Consider the following 23,104-nt stretch of genomic DNA (forward strand, 5'->3'; position numbering starts at 1 on the left):
GTCTCTCACATCTCTTCTCTAGAAGACCAGAGACCAAGGGGAACTGGAGCGAGAGAATCACAGCCCAGGAGTTCAGGCTCGGCTGTGGATGCTACAGATCCCTAAGTACTGTATCTGACCATTTGCTGGGAAGGTCACATGTAGACCTTCCAGAGAGACTTCCAAAACAGTTCTGAGAGACAAAGGACTAACTAGCTATCACCTACGAGGGAGGCCATATGTGTGGGAGGCACCATTGAGCTCCATTCGTGGTACCCACAAGTACCAGCTCCTGTTAGAAGCTGGGGAACAGTGACTTGGGCCCCTTGGGACAAGATAACAGGCATACCACCACGGCTGCACCCACTATTGTCCTAATTCAAACTCTTTCTCTACTTCTCACAACCCTGTATTGGTTAGGGAAGGTTATGTGCTGTAACAAACAGCTCAGATAGTATAGTCCAGCTCTTTCTTTTTCTTTCTTTCTTTTTGTTTGTTTGAGACAGTGTTTCGCTCTTGTTGCCCAGGCTGGAGTGCAGTGGCACAATCTCGGCTCACTGCAACCTCCGCCTCCTGGATTCAAGTAATTCTCCTGCCTCAGCCTCCCAAGTAGCTGGGATTACAGGCACCCACCATCATGCCCAGCTAATTTTTGTGTTTTTAGTAGAGATGGAGTTTCAACATGTTGGCCAGGCTGGTCTTGAAGTCCTGACCTCAAATGATCCACCCACCTCAGCCTCCCAAAGTGCTGGGATTACAGGCGTGAGCCACTGCACCTGGCCGTGCTGTTTCTTTCTTATACCACAGTCCATCACAGCCCTGGATGGGTGGCTCCCTTCCAAGCAGTGAGTCAGGCACCCAGGCCCGTTTCATCACATGGCTCTGCCATCTTCTAGGGCCTGTCATTGTGGGTTTCTCTGCATCCAGCCACAGTCGGAAAGAGAACATTGGGAGCTCATGGGAAACCTATGGGCTGGGCCTGAAAGTGTTGAGGATCACTTGTACATGTGTCCCATTGGCCAAGACTCAGTCACGTGACCACCCCAACTACAAGGAGGTCGCTGGGTAATGTAGTCTATATGCCTGGTTGGGGGTGGGGGAATGGAGTAGTGTTTGGTAACCACATATAGTCTTCACTGTAGATCTTTTTTGATCACTCTGCTGACTTTAGGGACATCTGCAGCCACCTGTCATCATGGTATTGCTATTTTGGCATCAGGAAGTGGTGGTGAGCTTTGAGGAGCTTTGTGTGTGTTTGTAGGAAGTAGTTTAGCCCAGTCTTAGCCCCAGGGTGTGCATTCTGCCCGACAGCTGCCTAGGTTTGGGATGTAGGCAAGCTAAGCAAAGGCAATGTCGGGTTCCAAGGCATGACCTCATTGGCACTGGCTTAACCAGCCAAGCTAACCGGCTGGCCAACCAGCCGGGTGGACGCTACAGGCCTACAAGCATCCTTCTTTCATGACCTTCCCAGGGAGCCCCGCTCAGCTCAGCTGAATCACCCTTTAGTGCTGACAGCAGTTCCAGTCCGTGTCCACTGTTGGCTCTCGCTGGAGAAGCCTATAGAGAGCCAACTGGTTCCCTGTTGGGACAGCTTTGTTTTCCCTGCTGAACACAAAATCCCCTGTTCACTGGGAGAGCTGACAAGGAGACCCCATGGGGCTGGCCCGGTGGGAGCAGATACCAATGAATGCAGCGCCCGAATGGCTTCAGCTTATTAAAGGCGAATACACAGGATAACTCTGCCCGCCGAGTGGGAGATAGAATGGAGGGCACAGAGCTGTTACAGCGGATTAGCAGCCGCAGACGGATGGAGGCAGGTGCAGGCTTTTCTGCAATTTGGAAGGGTTTATGAAATACTGATCCTGTGCTCTATAAATCCTTCCCTTGACCTCATCCGGGCTACAGGCTGAAAATGGGGGATTTCTTGTTCAGCCAGGCTTGATAGTGGCTTTTAGTATTTTCCCTGCTCCCTGCCAACTCCTAGAATTCCCTGGGAATTTTGATCAGAGGATTTATGCATGTGTCCATTTATTCGTTTTCTCTTCATTCATCACTCACACATTTACCAAGAGCCTGGGCTAGGTGCTGGGGTTACAGAGCTGAGTAGAACACGGGAGTTTTATCCTCAAGGGACTGGTGTACTGTGTGAGAAAGACACAGAAATAGAATATTCTAATTCAGATTGTTAATTGTTAACTAAATCTACACATGTCAGCAGATACCAACATAACCTTCCGTGGGCCTGAGCCAGTGGCAGGTGTCACTAAGAGACTGCTAAGTCGTTTGCGGCCCAAGTGAATGAAGCCTCAAGTCCAACAAGGTGTCTTGTCGCCTCTCTGGATGAGCTGCTGTTTGTTTTTTTTTTTAATGGCACAGATGGCAGATAATAGAGGATGATACTTAGAACCAGTGGCATACCTGGAAATTTGAGTTCCTCTAGCAACAACTCTAGAAAGTTCATCTTATGAGGCAGAATTTGCATCTTGAAGAAGGCGTAGGAGGCTGCTGGCAGGTGTTTCTCTGGCTCGGATGCAGATTTGGTCTCTGTGTCTTTCCCTTGTAGAGATGGGAACTCCCTCGGTCAGACACCCCTCATCCGGGGAGGTAGCTCATTTTAGCAGGCAGAAATCTCTGTGCTCTCCTCCTGGGTTTACAGAGCTCATCTCTGCTGTAAGAGTTACTGTGTGGCTCAAGGTTTTGGTGAGCATATTACCATGAGGAAGAGCATGGAGTGGGTGATTTGGACCTCAGAGCTACCATAAGGCCTGACTTCCAAGGGAAGAGGAACATGAGACCAGAGGGCTCTGAATTAACCCTGTTAACTTGTCCCAAGGGGACTCAGGCGACTGTTCCCCAGCTCTAACAGGAGCTGGTGCATGTTGGCTTCCAGGAATAGAGCTCAATGGAGCCTCTCACACGTGGCCTCCCTTGTAGGAGAAAGCTGGTTAGTCCTTTGTCCACCAGAATTGTTTTGGAAGTCTCTCTGGGAGGCCTGTAGGTAAACTTCCTAGCAGCAGATCAAATGCAGTACTTGGGGATCTGTGGGATCCACAGCCATGCCTGAACTCCTGGGCTGTGATTCTCTCACGCCAGTTCCCATTGGTCTGTGGATGACAGGGAGTCAGGGAAACAGACTCGGAGGATGCCCTCCAAAACTGGGAAGCAAATGTGGAGCAGCAGCTAGAAATCCCGCGTCTGGGGAGTCCTTGGAGAGAGAAGAGATGGTTAAGAAACAAAAGACTGGGCCGGGAGCGGTGGCTCACGCTTGTTATCCTAGCACTTCGGGAGGCCAAGGCGGGCGAATCACAAGGTCAGAAGTTCAAGGGCAGCCTGGTCAATATGGTGAAACCCCGTCTCTACTAAAAATACAAAAAAAAAAAAAAAAAAAAAAACTTAGCCAGGCATGGTGGTATGCACCGTAGTCCCAGCTACTTGGGAGGCTGAGGCGGGAGAATCGCTTGAACCAGGGAAGCGGAGGTTGCAGTGAGCTGAGATCGCACCATTGAACTCCAGCCTGGATGACAGAGCGAGACTCCATCTCAAAAAAAAAAAAAAAAAAAAAAAAAAGATATAAAAGATGAACTTGGCAACTTGTTAAAGCCTGAGACATGTCCTGCTGAGATGGGCAGAGTAGGGATGAAGTCCAGGCTATCCACTGGCCTCTTGACGCCCTTCAGCCTCTAGGCTCCACACCCTACAGTGGGCTCTTAGTGAGGGCAGCCACTCTCTGGCTGTGTTTCTGCTAGCACCTTCCACACAGGGTCATTTGAGTCTGTAGGTACCTGGAGTGTATTGAGAATTCATTACTTTCCTAAAGCAAACCCAATACCTTTATTCTCCATGTGAGAAGGTAGCAGAGTTTGGTCTTCCCGGTGGGGGGACTTCAGTATCTACCATGGTGTGACATTGTTGTGGGTTGAGTGGTTCCCCATAAATAGGGTTCCCAGAAACCTGAGACACATTATTCACTGAAATGCCACAAAACTGTAAAAGAACATTTGGAGTGGAAATCTTTTCCAAATGTATCACCAGCTTTTTTTGCCTTATTAAGCAATGCACAACAAACATAATTTTACTTTTCAGAATGATTAACCCCAGGCAGAAGGAATCGTGCTGTCTGAACGGTCATAGTTACAAATCTTATTCAACTGTTGGGACCGTTTGCCTGTGTTCAAAATGATATTGTGATATTCTGCATCTGTGTTTCATGGTTTCATAATTTTCTTTTTTTCTTATTTGTTATTTTATTTTATTTTTTGAGACGGAGTCTCGCGCTGTCGGCCAGGCTGGAGTGCAGTGGTGTGATCTCGGCTCACTGCAAGCTCCGCCTCCCAGGTTCACGCCATTCTCCTGCCTCGGCCTCCCGAGTAGCTGGGACTACAGGCGCCGGCCACGATGCCTGGCTAATTTTTTGCATTTTTAGTAGAGACGGGGTTTCACCGTGTTAGCCAGGATGGTCTCGATCTCCTGACCTCGTGATCCGCCTGCCTTGGCCTCCCAAAGTACTGGGATTACAGGTGTAAGCCACCACGCCTGGCTGGTTTCATAATTTTCTGCCTCTTCTTTGTCCTCTGTTTGCCAGTTGTTCCCTCCTCCTGCCAATGTGTCGATTCCTTTGTGATAGTGATTTGACTGTTTGAACCTCTTACTGCCTAGTTCTCACCTGTATTCCAGAGAATGAAGATAAACAGATAAGTGGCTCCAGTTTACAACACTTCGAGGTTTCTATCATACCTTCCAAAGAATCTGAACCACTTTCAGACTCAACATAGATGTCTGTAAAGTAGGGAGGAAATGGTTGGTCTCTTCAATTCTCATATCAAGAACTGAGGACTGGTTGGGTGCGGTGGCTCACGCCTGTAATCCCAGCACTTTGGGAGGCTGAGGCGGGCAGATCACTTGAGGTCAGGAGTTTGAGACCAGCCTGGCCAACATGGTGAAACCCCGTCTCTACTGAAAATACAAAAAAAAATTAGCCGGGCATGGTGGTAGGCGCCTGTAATCCCAGCTATTCGGGAGGATGAAGCAGGAGAATCACTTGAACCCGGGAGGCTGAGGTTGCAATGAGCTAAGATCACACCACTGCACTCCAGCCTGGGCGACAGAGTGAGACTCTGTCTCATAAAAAAAGAAAAAAAAGGAAGAAAAGAAAAAGAACTGAGGACCAGAGAGTCTAGGAAGAGGAACCAGCATAATGGGGTTTCTAAAGACCATGCCCTCTAAGTTTGAAGGAAGCAGGAAGCCTTGGAAGGGGGAGGGGCTCCTTCTTCAAAAGTTTTGAAGGCTGTTCTGAGGGTGAAACAGATGGAAGGCTTGTGCTGGGCTGTGCCAGAAAGTGGAAGTAAGGCCATCTGTGGGGTGACAGAAGTCAGGTGAGGCTCAGCTGATGGCAGTCCTGTCCAGTCCTAGGATCGGTGATGAGGGAGATTCAGGGAGATTAAGAGAATGGGAATGGCAACATGAGTGCAAGGATAGACCACCCTTCCTTCCTTCCTTTCTCCTCTCCTCTCTTTCTCTCTCCCTCTCCCTCTCTCCCTCTCTCTCTCTCTGACAGAGTCTCACTCTGTTGCCCAGGCTGGAGTGCAGTGGCGCCATCTCAACTCACTGCAGCCTCCACCTCCTGGGTTCAAGTGATTCTCCTGCCGCAGCCTTCTGAGTAGCTGGGACTACAGGCGCCCACCACCACATCCTGCTAAGTTTTGTATTTTTAGTAGAGACAGGGTTTCGCCACATTGGCCAGGCTGGTCTCGAACTCCTGGCCTCATGTGATCTGCCTGCCTCGGCCTCCCAAAGTGCTGGGATTACAGGTGTAAGCCAAGCAACCCTTTCAGTTCCAAAGGGGTGGGTTCTGTGGCCTGTGTCCAGTCTATCAGTCGGTGGCAAATGACAGTGAATCAGGGATAGCAAGGATGCGTCAGCTTCCCCACTAAGCAACTCCCTACCCTTCACATACCAGGCAGACACAGTTATCCTCCCAAATAGCCACTGTAGGGTGCAGAGCTTAGAAGTTGAAGGACGTCAATAAGGAGTGCCTTACTGAGTTCTGGGCCCCATTAGGGTGCTGTTGTTGATTAGTGATGCCTGCCATGAGGTTGGGTAGGGAAACCAGTGGTCTCTGTGTGCTGGCTATTCACTTGCTCTCAATCGATGCTTCTTCCGTCAACCCTCATTTTTTTTTTTTTTTTCTGGAGATATGTTGCTCATTATCGGGCCTTTCAAAATAGGAACTCCAAGTTTCACACTTTCTTCTTTTTCTTTCTCTTCTTCCCTGCCTGGGCTTTCATTACCATTAAGAACCAGAACTTATCTGCCATTTGGATGAGGAACTTCAGAAACAGGTGCAGGAAGAGAAAGTTGCTCTCTCAGTGCAGCAACTTTTTGAATGTGGCCTACTTCCCCTGGAAGGTTGTGAACACCACTTTATCTCCTAAAGGCTTGGCTGGTGGGAGGAGGGGCAGGAAGCCTCATGGACATGAGGGCACTGTTTGGGGAAGGGTATGGTGGCAAGGATAGATGGGGGCAGGGGAAGCTACACACAGGTTCTGCCTGAGGGCTGGGAAGCCAAAAGGATGGTCCTTTGAAAAGGGGCAGCCAGGTGCAGTGGCTCATGCCTGTAATCCTAGCACTTTAGGAGGCCACAGCAGGAGGATCACTTGAGCCTAAGACTTCGAGACCAGCCTGGGCAACATAGTGAGACCTCATCTCTACAAAAAATAATAAATTAGCTGTGTTTGGTTGTGTGCACCTGTAGTCCTAGCTATGTGGGAGGCTAAGGAGGATCATTGGAGCCCAGGAGTTCGAGGCTGCAGTGAGCTGTGATTGCGCCTCTGCACTCTAACTGGGGTGACAGAGGGAGACCCTGTCTCAAAAAGAGAGAGAAGGGGCAGCTCCTGCATTGCGATGGGGGGAGGTTAAGGGTCAGTACTCACTAGTCAACAGGTTGCCCGTGGCTCTGTGTATGGAAAGAGACCCCTCTGTCCTGTGCTGGAGTGGAAGGCAGCTGTGTTAGGGAATGGGCCCCTACCGGCCAGTGACTTTGGATGCTGAACACTTGTGCCTCTGTTTTCTCCTGTGTGTAATGGCCATGGCCGTCCTAATACCACCTGAACTGCCTCTTCCTATGTGGCTGTGCAGCTTACCCGGGACGTTGGGTGGAAAGCACTTTGGTGAGGGGTTGGCAGGTGTAGACTCATCACCATTCTGGTTGCTCCTGCTGCAGACGGGCTGAGCTCCAACTGGGGCATGCCTCTGAGGCTGAGGCAGCATCTGCAGGCTGGGAATAGGGTGACCCCCGGGTCTGGGACTGGTGGCAGAGCAGGGTCTGGGGTGACTTCGCGGTAAAATCAATTTCCCCAGCAGAGTTGACACTGGCTGGGGAGGACCAGGGCTGAGCAGCTGAGGGTCAAGAGAAAATTCTGGATGTCCAGAAGCTGGTTCAGCCAGCTGAGGTCTCCTGCCTCCAGTCAGGAGGGCTTTTTGCAGTCCCAAAGGCTCTGGGCAAGAGGCTTTAATCTAATTACATGCTTTATTTGAGCCAATTTGTTTTCCAATCCATCTTGTTCAGCAAAAAGAAAGAGCCTGCTGGGGACTCATTTGCACCCTCTTGTTCCAAGTGGAGAAGAAGGGTTGAGCTCCCATCTCACATGGTCAGTGCAGCCCCCGACCTCTCCCAGCCTGGCCACCCCACCCCTGAGCCAGGCTGCAGACCACCCTGCCCTTGAGGGAGGGGGCTAGGGCGGCTCAGGTAGAAAAAGCCTGACAGGCTTGTCCCCCTCCCAGAAGTCCACCCCAGCATGCCTCTCCGTGCCTTCCCTTTGGGGGTCCCCGTGCACTAGGCAGGAACGACACGGGATGGGCTTCCAGGCCAGGCAGCCTGGGCGGGGATTGCATCCTCAGGCGGTCACCCAGCCTCAGAACCTTCCTGGCTTCTCCTGTGAGAGCTGCCCTCAGAATCCAAGGCCCCGTATTTTAAAATCTGCAAATATATTTTCATCATAAGGCAGTGGATTTAGGATCTGTGTTATTAAAGTCCAAACAAAACACCAAAGCCCTTCAAACCTCCCTGGAGAGGGAAGATTTATCGGCTCCTGCACTCCTCCCCAGGCACGGAGCCACACTCTCCAAGCTTTGCTTTTTCAGTTTTGCAGCATTTTCCCAAATTGCCTTTTTCCGCCCTTCCGAATCCTGCTTGGAGCCTTTACTTTTCGGCTGTTTACAGAGACTCGAGCCTGGTGACTTCCACTTTGGAGTAGGGGAGTGCCGGAATTGCTCGGCTGAGGGTCACTTTGTCTGCCGCACAGTGGTGGCAGCTGCACCCGTTTTTATTGAGCTTGCTCAACAAATATTTATTGAGGGCTTGTTATGTGTCCCGGGCCCTGGGGATACAGCAGTGAAGACTTCACTTCGGGGAGGAAGAGAGACAATAAACCAAACTGAAAAATGTATCACTGCACAGGGTGACAAGTGCTGTGAAGGAACCATATCCGCTACAGATGGAGTTGCTTTTCAGAACAGCCAGAGGTCAGCCATTATTCAGTGAATCAAGGACATACTTGAGTGAGAAATATCTTTGGGCTTAAAATAATTGGATGTGCCAGTAATACAATAAAATTGGTTTTCTGCCATGGCTCCTAAACTAGAGTAAAGATAATGAGAGCCAACATTTTTTAGTGCCTATCATGTTGGGCTTCATCTCGCTGGAACTTTAAAAGATTGTTACAAATGCTCACCCCCGCTTAATAAATGAGGAATCGGAGGTTCAGAGAAGTGCAGCAACATGCCCAAGGACACACAGCTTTGTAAGTCACAGAGCCAGCATTTTGAGTTCCTTGGTCGCCTGTCTGCCACCCGCTCTGTCCTGCTAGATCCTTTCCACTTCCCAGCATCCTGCAGCCCTGAAGCTCATCAGTAGTCTGAGACCATTGCCACCAGAGCCGTGGATTGTATCCTGGGGTCCAGGAAGAGAGGTTCTTGTCCAGCTAACACCCCACACCCCATAGACAGCAGGCTGAGGCCTGCAGAAAAGCCTTCTGATTCCAAGCGCAAGGGTCCCATTTTTCAGATATTAGCTGTGCATCTGTCAGAGGTGTCATGGCCTTCTGATTTCTGGTGCCACTCAAACCCTCTCCAGCCCAAGTCGTGCCCTCTTTGTTGTCAAAGAGTTTGGCAGGTTTAAAAGATGCCTAAGCCGGCTGGGTGCGGTGGCTCACACCTGTAATCCCAGCACTTTGGGAGGCCGAGGCAGGTGGATCATGAGGTCAGGAGTTCGAGACCAGCCTGGCCAATATGGTGAAACCCCATCTCTACCAAAAATACAAAAATGAGCCAGGCGTAGTGTTGTGTGCCTGTAATCCCAGCTACTCGGGAGGCTGAGGCAGAAGAATCGCTTGAACCTGGAAGGCAGAGGTTGCAGTGAGCTGACATCATGCCATTGCACTCCAGCCTAGGCAACAGATCGAGACTCCGTCTCTAAATAAATAAATAAAGCCTAAGCCCTTTACCCAGGCTGTCTCAGGGGTATCATCAGAATAATTACAAAGGGTGCTGACTGATGTCTTTTGTTTGGGGAGCCTGTGTCTGTGGGTTCATTGGTCCAGGCAGCCTTGGTATTACACAGAGACAACCGCTGTCAGCTTATTGTCCAGAGTGTATGTGCCAGTGGGTTCGCTGAGCAGTCAGTGGTGACCTACGCTGTGTTAGGTGCTGAGACACCAGGGTCTGATTTGCCAGGGGAGGAGGCTGACAGAAAATCCCAGACCAGGAGATGGGCACTAAGAACCTGGAGGTTTTCTTGTGCCTGGGGCTGAGAGGAAGGCTGCACAGGGAAGTGGCACAGGAACGGATTCCAAGCACATTTGCCAAGGGGAAAGGCATTCATGGCCTCCGGCTTCTCCTAACACCCAAGAGCTTAGGTCCTATTTTTTCCAGACATTATTCTGCAAATAATAGGATTCTACCACCAGGCACTCCAGGGGAGGAGTAGACACCTCCATGAGCCTGATGTACTCTTCATCCCCTGCCCTGCCTGGCTCTAGGCCTGTGGCACAGCCAAGAGAAGGGCCTTGCTCCCGTCCGGAGACAGAGCTGCATCACCCAGATCCCACCACACCAACCCATTTTCCTGTATCTGCTAAGGACTCGGCCCAGGACGCTGCATCTCAGATCTCAGCTCTTCTCTTGGCCTCACGAGGCCCCGGGATCTGGCCCTGCCTTTCCCACTGGCCCGCCATCATTCACCCTCCACTCTCAGCTGCAGAGTCGGAGGCCACCTGGAGCCCATCACACGCAGTTGGCAGCACCTTCTCATCCTTCAGGACACAGCTGAGATCATCTCTGACCTCCCCTTCCCCATCTCACGGCACCATAGTCATTTCCTCCTAAATCCTGTGAATGGGTAGCAGTTACAACCATCGTCACTACAGCATTTTACTGATGAAGAACCTGAGGCTTGGAATGGTGAATGGCCCCAGATCATAGGTTGGATGATGTGAACCCTTTCCCTGCAGCCCTGCTCAGTAGATTTCCACTTACGTCCTGGGGCCAGAAGTAGATTCATGGCCACGGTGAGCTGCAACGGAGTCTTTGAAGAAGAGTATTCTAGATTGGAGACATTAGGGTTTGCTCTTGAGGAAGAAAGGAAAATCGATATTGCAGGGGGCCAGAGCGGACCTGTCAGACCCAGGCCTGGTGTTTGAGGCTGTCCCCGTGGGTGGGACACCAGGCCTGGGTCTGACAGGTCCGCTCTGGAGAGAGTATACGGGAAGGAAGGCCTTGGCCCTGGGTGTGCATTGCACAGCTGTGTGCACCCTCCAGGAGCCTGCCTCTACCCCTGATGGTGCACCAAAGGGAACCATCTGAGAAGGTGGCCACAACTCGGGAGGCAGCAGAAAGAAAGGGCAGGGCTTCCCTGGGCAGCACTTGGTGGGGGACAGAGCACCAGGGCCCCCTCTGGCCAGCAAAGCCCCGGGGACCCCAGCTTGGTACAGGAAGAGGACCCGGTGCTTCAGTTTGCCAGTATAAAGAACTCACATCCATGCTTCCTCACCTGAATACGTATTTGCAGTCCCTGAGACAGAATGTAACTCAGGCAGCAGAATGACAGTCTAGGTTCCTGAGAGCCCTGACCCTGGCTCTTTGTAACCATGGTACGGAGTGGAGAGCACGTTCTGGTAACCTTGGGCATGAGATGGGGCTTGGGCAGTCAGGGCACCGTCCCTGAGAGGGTGAAAGCAAAAGCCAGCCTCTGCCCTATGTGATGAAACCCAGCAGCCCTCGGTGACCTGGCCCAGGCCCCTCGTGTGGCTTTGCATGACATTTAAAAAAGAAGTCAAACCCTATCCAGCTCACATGGCCCCTCAAGCTCTGGGACTCATCTCTCAGCTGCTGCCCCTGTCCTTCTGTCCGTGCAAGGAACTCCAACTTTCATCCAGTCCCTGGACCAGCCTAGGCTTGGTCCTGCCTCAGGGCCTTTGCAAAGGCTGCTCTTACTGCTTGGAACGCTCTTCCCTCAGACCTTCTTGTCCCGCCTCCTTTGCACTGTTTAGGTCTCATTCATGGGCTATCCCTCAGGGAGCTGTCCCCAGCCACCCTGGCTAGGGCACTGTCCTCACTCCCAGCCACCTTACCATGCACACAGTTGGCGTTCAGGGAGAGGATGAAACCTCACACACACAGGCGCATGCATGCGCGCGCGCACGCGCGCACACACACACACACACACACACACACTCTTTCTCCTGCTGTCTCCTGGGAAGGGGGTAGCACTTCTCCGCAGCAGAAACCCTATAGATTGGGAATAGAAATGTCACTTTGTTGAATACAGATGTCATTTACTATAGGATTCCCACCACTTGTAAGGTAAATGGTCCTCATCCTCACTAAGAAGAGCCTCACCTCGGCCAGTCACTCACATCTGTAATCCCAACACTTTGGGAGGCCGAGGCAAGCGGATCACCTGAGGTCAGGAGTTCAGGACCAACTTGGCCAACATGGTGAAACCCCATCTCTACGAAAATACAAAAATTAGCTGTGCATGATGACGGGTGCCTGTAATCCCAGCCACTTGGGAGGTTGAGATGGGAGAATCGCTTGAACCTGGGAGGTGGAGGGTGCAGTGAGCCAAGATCACGCCACTACACTCCAGCCTGGGCTACAGAGTGAGATTCCCGTCTCAAAAAAAAAAAAAAAAAGCCTCACCTTAGACTATTTTTAGTGTTTCTTTCTTTCTAACACAAGAATTGTATCCTCATTGCAGTAAATTTTAAAATATACATAAGACAATAAAGCAAGAGTATAAAAACCAGCCACAGGCCCATCACCCAACATTTCTGGCTCATGCTGTTCTTCTAGAATAAAATCCAAACCCCTGCCATCGTTGAAAAGGCCCTAGGGACTCCCTGCAAACTGTAAGCCTCATCTCTGGCTGGGCAACCCCCAGCTTTTGCCAGCTCCAGTCTCCCCTCCTTTTGGTTCCTCACACTTTCCTGCCCTGGGGCCTTTGCACCTGCCAAGCACTGGGATGCACCTCCCTGCATTGCCCAGGTCTGATCTCTTGTCATCTGAGTGTCACCTCCTGGAACGGGTCTAAGAAGGTCTCCACCTGTGCTCCCTGCCCCCGCGCATTCTTTCCCAGGGAGCTCGGCTCACTGTCGTCATTTCCTGAGTGTCACCATCAGGAATGGGAGTGATGACACTCGTGCTGTTGGCCTCTCCCCTCCTGCTATGATGCCACCCACTGCTCCATTAGCCTTGGGGAACACCCAGTGCCTCCCAGAGCCATTCATGTGGGAAGTGCTTAGTCAAACGTTTGAATGAATGGATGATAAATTCCTAGAAGTGGGGCTGCTGCGTTGGGGTATGCGTGTGTGTGTTCTCAGGGTTTTGACACTCAATGCCAGCCATGCTCGGGAAAGTTCATATTTTAATCTGCGCCCCAGCCATATCGTGTGAGTGTGTGTATGCTTGCCTTCGCCAGTTTGCTAGGCAGAAGTGCTATATTCTCGTTGGTTTATGTTTTGTTTCTTTGATAATTTGAGACTGAACATGGGCACATCTCCTTGTTCCCTTTTTATATCCTCTTTTGTGAACGGCCTGTTCCTTCCCTTTGAATTTTGGGTTGCTGTCTTTTTCTTATTGACTCAGAAGAGTTCTTTATATGTGAAAGACACCAATCCTTGGCTTCCTGTGTTACAAACATTTTGGGCTTTCTTCTAGACACTTACTTCCATAGGTTGCTAAGCTCCTTGGCTAGCCCATTGCTAGAAGATGCTTCATTTGGGGCATCGTTAGCCTTTCTGCCCCCGAGGCCCAAAGTCAAATGGGCATTTTGCTTTTGAGGCAAGTAGGGCTTGAAGGGCGATGGATTGGGTCGGTGACACTAGTACAGGCTTAGAGAGATGGGTGGGGGCTAGAGATCTGCCTGCGGGCCCCAGCTCTCCCTCACAGGTGGCTCTACCCCTGGATGAGGTGCTGTTGGTGAGGGTGGTAAGAAGGTGGTCTTACCTGGGGCAAGGTGGGGCGAGTCACAAAGTCACCTGCAGCCTAGGACCAAGAGGTGAGAGCCAGCTTCCTGGAGAGAGTGTCCTCCATTCTCATCATGCCTTGCCCATGATGGCCCTTATGAAACCCATGGACACCTGCAGCACCTTGAAAACCGAACACATGGAAAACGAGTCTCTGGCCATGGGGGCTCCATGCAGCTTTCTGGTTCTAGATCAGGCAGCACCAAACACACTTTCTGGGCAGACTGGCCTCATTTGCCATTTGTCACCTGCTGGTGGGCAGAATGGCCCAGCCGAAATGGACAGAGCTGGCTGGGCGCCCCTGTTAGCCCCAGCCCTTCTCCCCTTAAACTCTTTCACCCCCGGCCAGGGAGAACCAGGGGCTCCTCCCCTATGCCTAGCCCTTGGCGTCTGCAACTTACCCAACCTTTCCAGGTTTCTCTGCCCTGGGAGGACAGACCATGTTGGCTGGGTGTCCCTCACTCATTACACCCCCCGCCCCACCTTCCCAAGCCCGACAGCCCAGAAGCAGAGCGGCAGAGGTGTTGCGAGCGAATGGGCCAGGGCTGCTGAGAGCGAGACCTTTGCCAGCTCCCCGCCCTGCTCCAAGGGGAGGTGCCAGATGCGGTGCCCCTGGCTTCAACTGTGGCCGCCGGGCTCTGCCTGCCATATGCTCAGAGATGAGCCTCGATCCGGCGAGCAGGCCGGCCCAGCAGGATTTTGGCACCTGGGGCACAGGAGGCAGACCAGAGGGGCCAGCTACCCAAGGTGGAGGAAGAGGCAGGACAGTCTGGGCCGCTGGGATTGGGCCTGCAGGCCACCTCTTGGCTCTTGGCTGTGGGTCGGTCAGGGGAGCAGGTGGGAGGAATAAAAGGGAGGGTAGGCTGCTCCCAGGAGGAGCCAGGATGCCAGCCAGCCAGGATGGGCCTGCCGCGAGCCAGGCAGATGGTGGCCTCCAGGTCTCAGTGGCTCTCCCTGGGACAGCATGTCCGAGTAGGGGGCCGGGCAGTGCCTGTGTCCAGCCCTGGCAGCTTCTGTCTCTTTTTGGGGAGTAGAGTGAGATAGAAGGGCAGCCCTGGTGCAGGACCCCCTGCAGAGCTGCCAGTATTTACCTGTGCCCTCAATCCTAGCTCCAGAGGCTCCCCTGAGACAGCAGGGCAGCAGGGCGTCCTGCCTACTCTTTACTTGTTACTCCTGCATGGAGCAAGTGTGTCCTGGCAGTGTAGATGGGGTCCCAGCGGCTGGATGGGGGTAGGATGGAAAACTGGGGGGCATAAAACGTTGGGTCTCCTGGTAAATGAGGCTGATCAATTGGCCCATATAGTCTGTGTGTATATATGGTTATGCCAGCTTTTATATTAAGGCTGAATCATATAAAACTGCTTTTTTAAAGTTGCAAACTGGTCAGTTTTTAGCACTGTCATCTGTTTCGTCTTAATAGCTTTCCATCTTTTTCTGTGTTTCTGAACAGATCAAATAGCGTGAAATTGATGTGTCCTTTAAATGTTTACATGGACCTACCTCTGAAACCATCTCTATCCAGACATCTCTTATGACTATTTATCTGTTCAGATTCCATGTATCTTACTCAGTTTAACTTGCTCCTTTGTTTTCCTAACATTTTGCATTTCATTCAGATTTCCAAGATTTTTAGGCTAAAGTTGTATATACTAGCCTTGTAATTTATTTCTTGTTACTTCTTAAAGTTCTGTTTTCTTTCTTTTATTTGTAATTAAACATGACAGTGTTTTGTCTTTTTTTTTTTTCTTTTAGCTTGTATTTGGACTTTTCAAAGAATCTGTTCTTGGATGTATTTATATATTTTTTCTGTATTCTACTATATTAATTTCTACTTCTGTTATTAATTCGTTCCTTTTGCTTTCTTTGGGTTTTGTTTTGCTCATTTTCTAACTTCTAGAATTGAATGCATTTCATTTATTTTCATTATTCTTTAATAACAAATAATATCATTGTGGTCAGGAAATGTGGCTTGTATAGTTTTCGCTTCTTGGGATTAATTTAGCATTCTTTCACTAAGGATTTCTGTCTGTTTCATTTTGTATTACTATTGATTTTTGCTTGATATATTTCAATGAGATGTTATTCTACATCAAAAAATCCTTGTTTAATTGCTAGGTGATGTTCTTTTTCCACTATAAACATGCTTGCCTTGAATTCTACTTTTCTGATACTAACATTTCCACTCTTGGTTCATTTCTTGTTTTCATTTGCTGATACACCTTTGCTACGGCTTAAGTTGTGAGCTCTTAAAATCACTTTAGGCTGGGCGCAGTGGCTCATGCCTGTAATCCCAGCACTTTGGAGGCTAAGGCAGGCGGATCACGAGGTTAGGAGATTGAGACCATCCTGGCTAACACAGTGAAACCCTGTCTCTACTAAAAATACAAAAAATTAGCCGGGTGTGGTGTCACGTGCCTGTAGTCCCAGCTACTCGGGAGGCTGAGGCAGGAGAATGGCGTGAACCTGGGAGGTGGAGTTTGCAGTGAGCTGAGATCGTGCCACTGCACTCCAGCCTAGGCGACAGTGTGAGACTCTGTCTAAAAAAAAAAAAAAATCACTTTAGGCCAGGCGCGGTGGCTGACACCTGTAATCCCAGCACTTTGGGAGGCCGAAGCAGGTGGATCACAAGGTCAGGAGATTGAGACCATCCTAGCTAACACGGTGAAACCCCATCTCTACTAAAAATACAAAAAATTAGCTGGGTGTGGTGACAAGCGCCTGTAGTCCCAGCTACTCAGGAGGCTGAGGCAGGAGAATCACTTGAACCCAGAAGGCAGAGGCTGCAGTGAGCTGAGATCACACTACTGCACTCCAGACTGGGCAACACAGCGAGACTCCATCTCAAAAAATCATTTTATTTGGTTATATTCCCCTTAAACAGTACTCTGTTTTAAATTCAGTTTTTCAGTAGAGCAGTTAGATCCATTTTACCTTCATTGTTTTGTCTTTAGGGGTTGCTCTTCTGTGATCTTAATTTATCATAATTGCTTTTTATATTTTTCATTTTTTCTGTTTTATCTTTTGGCATATTAGCTATAATTTATATCCTGTTTTCTCCAGAGTTCTGTGATTATCTTTGGGTTTTTCAGAAGCATTAGTTGATCTAATAGCTCTTACTTATCAGAATCGAGCATGAAATAGCATCTTTTACATTCTCTATACTTAAGACAAAGGGTTTTATTCCCCAACTCATTCTACTTCATAGTTTTTAATATGATCTGAAGTTTCAAACTAAATTTAAATATTTTATATATACATAGATAGATACACAAACACACACAGACACACATGGGGACGGAGAAGGAGAGAGAGACACTGATGTTCCCTTTCAAACAGTTAAAAATTATTTTGATATTTGCATTATGTTTTAGAACCAAATTTGGCATCTCTATGTTTACTGGTTTCAGTTTTCATCACCAGTAAGCACAGAGATGTCAATCACATTACCTTGTGTTTATGCCATCACTTTCCCCTGTAAACTCATACTTTTGATTCCTTTCATAGTTAGTTGGAAAACATCCTCAAGTATTTATTTCAAAAAGGATACATAATTGGCACATTTTCTGAGCCCTTGCACGTTTGAGAATGTCTTTTCTTTATTGTGGCCTATATAGTATAAGACAGTCTAGCTAGGTATAAAAATCTTAGGTCACAAATTTTTCCCCTTAAGACCTTATAGACCTTGCTTGATGATCATCTCACTGGCTTCTTGTTGTTGTTGTTTTTTAATCTGTATGTATTCTTTTCTTGTCCTGGTATTTCATATGTTTTGCAAAGATGTGTCTGGATGTTGGTCCCCTTTTGTTGATTTTTGGAAAACTTCAGTGAGCCCTTTCCTTCTAAATATGTAGGTTGTATTTTTCCTCTAAATTTTGTAAGAGTTTCTCCAATTTATTCTCCATGTTTCTGGATCAGTTTTCTACAGTATCATGAATCTTTGCTGCTTATTTTGTTCTGTCACTCAGGCTAAAGTGCAGTGGCACAGTCACAGCTCACTATAATCTCAAACTCCTGGGCTCAGGCGATACTCCCACCTCATCTTCCCAAGTAACCATCACGCCTGGCTATGGTCTTTTTGTTTGTTTTATTTCATTTTTTTAAGAGACGGGATTTTGCAGCATTGCCCAGGCTGGTCTTGAACTCCTAGCTTCAAGTGATCTTCCTGCCTCGGCCTCCCAAGTGCTGGGATTACAGGTGTGAGAGCACACCCAGCCCTTCTGAAGGGGATTTTAATTGTGCTACAGGGGTTTCATCTTTTTCCAACTCTTTCTTTTACGCATCACCCTTTTCCTTTCAGTTCAGTTTCATCTCCTTTACTGCCTTTCTTCTCCTAGTTCATAGAGGCTGTGTCATTTTAGTCTTTTTAGTCTGCCATGCCCATTTGGCATGTACACCTATTGTGTATGCTGTTTTTAAGCTACAGTGACAAAGATGAATAGTTGTGACAGCAACTGTATGGTTTTCTATGCCTAAAGTATTCACTGTTTGGTCCTTTGAAGAAGAAAAAAATTGCAGATCCGTGTACTGGTGCAATGGCTGGATTCCCATCTTAGATTTAAGGAGGATGGCCAGGAAGGCGCACAGCTCCGTCTTCAGCTCCTGGTTCCTACTAGCCTTTCCCTGGATTTCCTTCTGCTCTGTGGAGGTGTAGTGCTCTTCCTTTCTCTGCATTGCCTGATTTTCTGATTCTCTGCAATGATTTAGATAGAAATACAAGGTGAGGCTGGGTGCGGTGGCTCACACCTGTAATCCCAGCACTTTGGGAGGCCGAGAAGGCGGATCATGAGGTCAGGAGTTCTAGACCAGCCTGGCCAACTTGGTGAAACCCCATCTCTACTAAAGATACAAAAAATTAGGTGGACGAGCTGGTGTGCACCTATAGTCCTAGCTACTTGGGAGGCTGGGGCAGGAGAATCGCTTGAACCCAGGAGGCGAAGGTTGCAGTGAGCCGAGATCATGCCATGGCACTCCAGCCTGGACAACAGACAGGGCGTGACTCCGTCTCAAAAAAAAAAAAAAAAAAGAAATCTAAGGTGAGATCTTTGCTATACTGCTGTCCTTCTGGTCCCTACCGGTCCTGAAACTTCCCGTCCCTGGAGGAGGGATCGTCCCCACTGCCCCCACTCACTTCCTGCTTATTTGTTCTCTGGTCCTTGTCACTCTGTCCTCCTCCCTTTTTTCAGGACCTTTCTGCTCATCAGACAAAGAGCTGTGCCCTGAGGTAAAACCTGAACAGGTTTTGCTTATTCCACCACCATCTGCCTTTAATTACTAGAGATTGCTCCCAGATCCCAGTGTTGGGTCATCATCAGTTTTGTTTTTGGCACTAGTGTGAATGTTCAGGTTTTCTCATTGTCTTTATGGCTGTTTTGGAACAAAACAAGGAGGAGCTACATGAGAGGCTGCCAAGTAGATGCCAGTTTGAAGAAGGAGTCAAAGCTGCATTTTAAAGCTGTGGTTTGTCCCTCTTGAAGCACTCTCTGTAGCTTTGTGTGTACCATAAAGAGAGAACGTACAGTAACATTTTCCTTATTCGGGGGCCATTGTCCAGTGACCTCAGCTATCTGGAATACAACCTAAACAAAGAGTCCACAAGCAGCCAAATAGCTGTCACAGTGTCCATGTTCTGAAGGTTATTCACTTTACCCGAGGGAGAACATTTCAGCCTCTCCTTCCAAGCCTAGTTACCTGTATTTTACATACAATTCTAGCAAGCTTGGTCTTTGTTTTCCCAGTAAATCCAAAGGGCATAGGGGACATTTTGCAACAAGCACACTGATCTGACAAGAATTTCCAGCTGACAGAAAGGAAAGACACCAAAAAAAAAGCAAATGCAACTCCAAATGCTCAGAGGCTGATGTCATTTTCTGTAAGGGCAAGCAGCCTGAGGTTCTCCCTGTGAGCCCTCTGCAGTTTGACTCAGCAGCCACCTTATCTGGATCTTTCCTCTGCCATACTGGGTGCTCTGTGTAAATCATGGGTGCGGAGACTCCCCATCTTTCACAGTTGGTTCAGACTGTGGTTCTAACCCTGGCTGTGCTTTAGAACCATCTGGGGAACATTAAAAATTCAGACACTCAGGCCATTCCCTAAACCAAGGAAATCAGAAAGTCCTGGGAGTGGGACCCAGGCATCGTGATGCCACTGCATAGCCAGGAGTGGGAGCAGAAGGTTAAGAGCAGGGACTCGGCCGCCAGACTGCCTCATTGGGCACACGACCTTGAGCTGGTGAGTCACCAATGTCTCTGTGCCTTAGATTCTCATCTATAAAATGGGGCCTGATTGAAGGGCCAAGACGAGTTCATCAACCGTGAGAACAGTGCCCAGCGCCTCATTAGTATCGTGGGAGTAGCTGCCATTAGTGAGGTACAGACTGGATATTCATGGTGATGACTGTGATTTGTCAAGCAGGGCCTGTGAGTGCGATGGCATCTCTGTCCAGGTAGACATTGGTCTGAGAGAAGGGTAGAGTTTATAGGCTGGGACAGTGATGCTGAAGGGACAGGGGTGGCCTCCTGCCCCCCCCCCCCCCCCCCCCCGGGGCGGGGCTTACCTTGGGCAGGCTGCTCTGGAACCTTTCTGAGCTCTCAGTTCTAACCTAGGCACTGCAGTGCCTCCCTCAAAGCATCCGATGAGGCTCGGAAGAGCTGACATGCTCAAAGGCACCCTCTGTGCCACAGCCCGTGCTATCTACAAGGCTGAGATGGAGAGGTGCGCCTTGGCCCATGGCGAGGAGGCCGGTGAAAGGGATTTCCTCCTGATTGGAAATGAAAGTGCTGATGTGGGATGATGGCTTTTGTAAAAAAAAAAAAAAAAAAAAAAAAAAAAAAGGAGAGTGGATTCAAGGCCGCCCCTGCAAGAACGTCACTCGGCACCACTTGCATTCCAATTCGCTTCCTAAGTGGAGAAAGCAGGAAGGGATTTCAGCCAGCTCATGCAGAATCGCCAGGACTTACACACCACCTGGGTTCAGCCCCAGCAGTGGCTTTATTGTGAGCATCATGTGTCCCTGAGCTGGCAAAGGTGTGGCCCAGAGCGGCTGTTCCCCACGGGGAAGTGCGGCCACGGTGCTGATGGTGCTGATGGCACCGTTGACTTGAGTGTTTGGGCTGCCGTCACTTTCATCCCAACCTCTCAGGCTTGGCCACACTAGGGCCACTCTCTCTGGACAGCCCAGTCCCTGCACCCCAAGAAATCCCTACTCCAGTAACCAAGCTGCTATCCAGATGGCAGAAGGGATGGGGACTGTGGCCACCAGTGCCGTGGAGCAGGGGTGTCATGAAGGGGCTCCAAGGGCTCAGATCATAGGGAGCAGGAGGCGGGGCTGTTTTTCTCCCATTTCCTGAGACTGGTTCCTAACTGGGGGCCCCAAGAGGCTGGCACAGGAAGCAGTGGGAGGCTACCACACCCATGGCCCCCAAGGTAGTGGGATGGAGCTGCATTGATCTTCATTGAGGCACCAATGCATCCCAGGACCTCGATGGAGGCAATGGCCTTCACAGGCCAGAGGCCAGCCCTGGAGAGGTCTCCCTGAACACTCCCTGCAGATCTAAGCCCCAGGTTGGGGTGCAGGCGGCACCGGGAGGCCTCTGCTTTCCTGCTTGGGCTTCCCCTTGTGCTCCCACACAAATCACTCCTCCCCTACCTTGACCTTCGTTTTCCCCTCTGCGGGATAGGGGGCTGCCACCTACCCCTGGAGCAGCCGCCCGTGTCTGTGCACGAGTGCGTTGAATCTTTCCCCTCCTGGTCCTCTTTTCCTAATCCCTCACCGGGACACACACCCAGCCAACTTCCATCAACCCATGCCACCACTGCTTCTAGAACAGGCTGGGCCCCCTGTAGCTCCCCGTTCCTCCCCACTGGCCAGCCTGGCTCGTCTTCCCCCAGGCAGTCTGGGAATTGCTAAAATACAGGGCATTCCTCATCCCTGGCTCTGAGCTCACCTCTGCTCACACTGAGGGGGAATCTGTCAAGAGAATCACCTAACCAAGAGTGCAGGGATCTTGGCATCTCAGGCCAGCCTTGGCAGTAGCTACCCATTGTGCACTGGGCAGGTGGCTTACCCTCTTTGAGCCTCAGTCTTCTTGTCTGCAGAATGGGAATGATACCTACACATCAAAGAAGGGTTGTGAGAATTGAATGAGATTCTGCCTGCTGAGTGCTGAGGGCAGGGCAGACTGGGGGAGATTTGTTGAGCCTCTCTGATGGACTATGCCATCACGTGAAGCTGTCACACACAGACTTGGTGAAGGAATTGTGTCTCCTTGTTCAAAGAACAGCAATGGCTGGCAGGGAAAGGCCATGGTTGGGCTGAAGTGGGAAGCTGCATTTGGGGGTTGACACAGGCCTAAGGGCTGGCAGGCCCTGGTGCCCTCCACATCCTGCTTGGCTCTCGGTTGGGCCCTGGAATCCCCCAGTGATACCCAGTGGACGCAGGCCCAGCAGCCCTGCCTCTCAGCAGTAGGGCCCATTAGAACTGAACTCGTCTTCGTGGGGCATTTTATTTGCACACTGCAGTAGAGTGGACACCAAAGGGGTTTTCTAATGCTTCATGGGCTGCTAATTTCCCCTGTGACCTCTTTTGTTGAGGCCTGACCCCAGCCAGAGGCTCCGCGCCATGAAAGCCAGCGCCTGACACAGACCCGGGGCGCGGGGTGACAATGAGGCCTCTATCGGCTTTAATCAGGCTCCAGTTGCGTCTTAAGAATAGGGAGAATCTGTGTGGTGCTCAGAAGCCCTGGGTGGCAGGAGCCCCCTGAGACTCTCACGGAGGCCAGGGCTGCTGCAGGCGGTGGCTAAAGGATTCGTCAGGCCAGGGAGGGGGTGGGTGGGTCAGACGGGGGCCCTTTGTCCCTCAGGCCTCTTTAGAAGCCCAGGCCTGCCCCGAATGGCCGCCTGCCCGCCTGGCCTGGCCCATGGGTATCACAGGCCTCTGGCTATTTAGGGAGGTGGCCTCCTACTCTGCCCGCCAGCCTATTCATCGCCAGCCTAATTAGTTTTTGTCTGTGCTCCCCCCCGCCCCCCTGCAGACTGCGATTCCTACTGCAAGGCCTCCAAGGGGAAGCTGAAGATTAACATGAAAAAGTACTGCAAGAAGGACTATGGTGAGTGAGAGTCCCCTTGTCTGGGGAGCATGGGAAGGGGCCACGTGACCAGCGAGGCGCTGGGGCTGGGGTGCAGCTGGCCCCCGATGGGTGTTGGTTGATGGGTGACCGATGGGAACTAGCCAGACGGATCCCACGCCTGGGAATTTCTCATCCTGGGAATGTCTCATCTTTTCCTCCTTGGTCCTCAGAGACAGGGGGCATGAGGAGCCCAGCGGCCTGGTTTCTCCCCTTCACCCCCCTGAGGCTGGGACACCCAGGCTGGCCTCTGGCCTTGACTCTGCCGCTGATGGGCTGTGTGGCCACAGACCACTGGCTTTACCTCTGTGGTCTTCTGTGTCTGCATCATACTGTGGGGATTTGACCCGAGTCCACGTTGCCCAAAGGGAAGCTCTCTGGACATCAGACAAGGGCTGGGAGCTCCCCGGTGCGTCTCCAATGTTCCGCCAGGCTGTAGCGGGGCCGGGAGTCTGTGCTGTAAACGGCTCACCACTCATTCCC

General features: G+C 50.4%; 1 protein-coding gene across 1 annotated transcript in view; it reads left to right on the plus strand.

The window, feature by feature from the left end:
- NTN1 (netrin 1) overlaps nt 1–23,104 on the plus strand; it is a 225,032-nt gene that overhangs the window by 180,140 nt on the left and 21,788 nt on the right. The window contains exon 6 of the mRNA XM_032138783.2: nt 22,529–22,603. Within this exon, the coding sequence (XP_031994674.1) occupies nt 22,529–22,603 (75 nt within the window). The remainder of the gene's footprint in view (nt 1–22,528; nt 22,604–23,104) is intronic.

This window comes from Hylobates moloch, unplaced genomic scaffold (genome assembly GCF_009828535.3).
Source record: "Hylobates moloch isolate HMO894 unplaced genomic scaffold, HMol_V3 SCAFFOLD_19, whole genome shotgun sequence".
NCBI classification, from domain to species: domain Eukaryota; kingdom Metazoa; phylum Chordata; class Mammalia; order Primates; family Hylobatidae; genus Hylobates; species Hylobates moloch.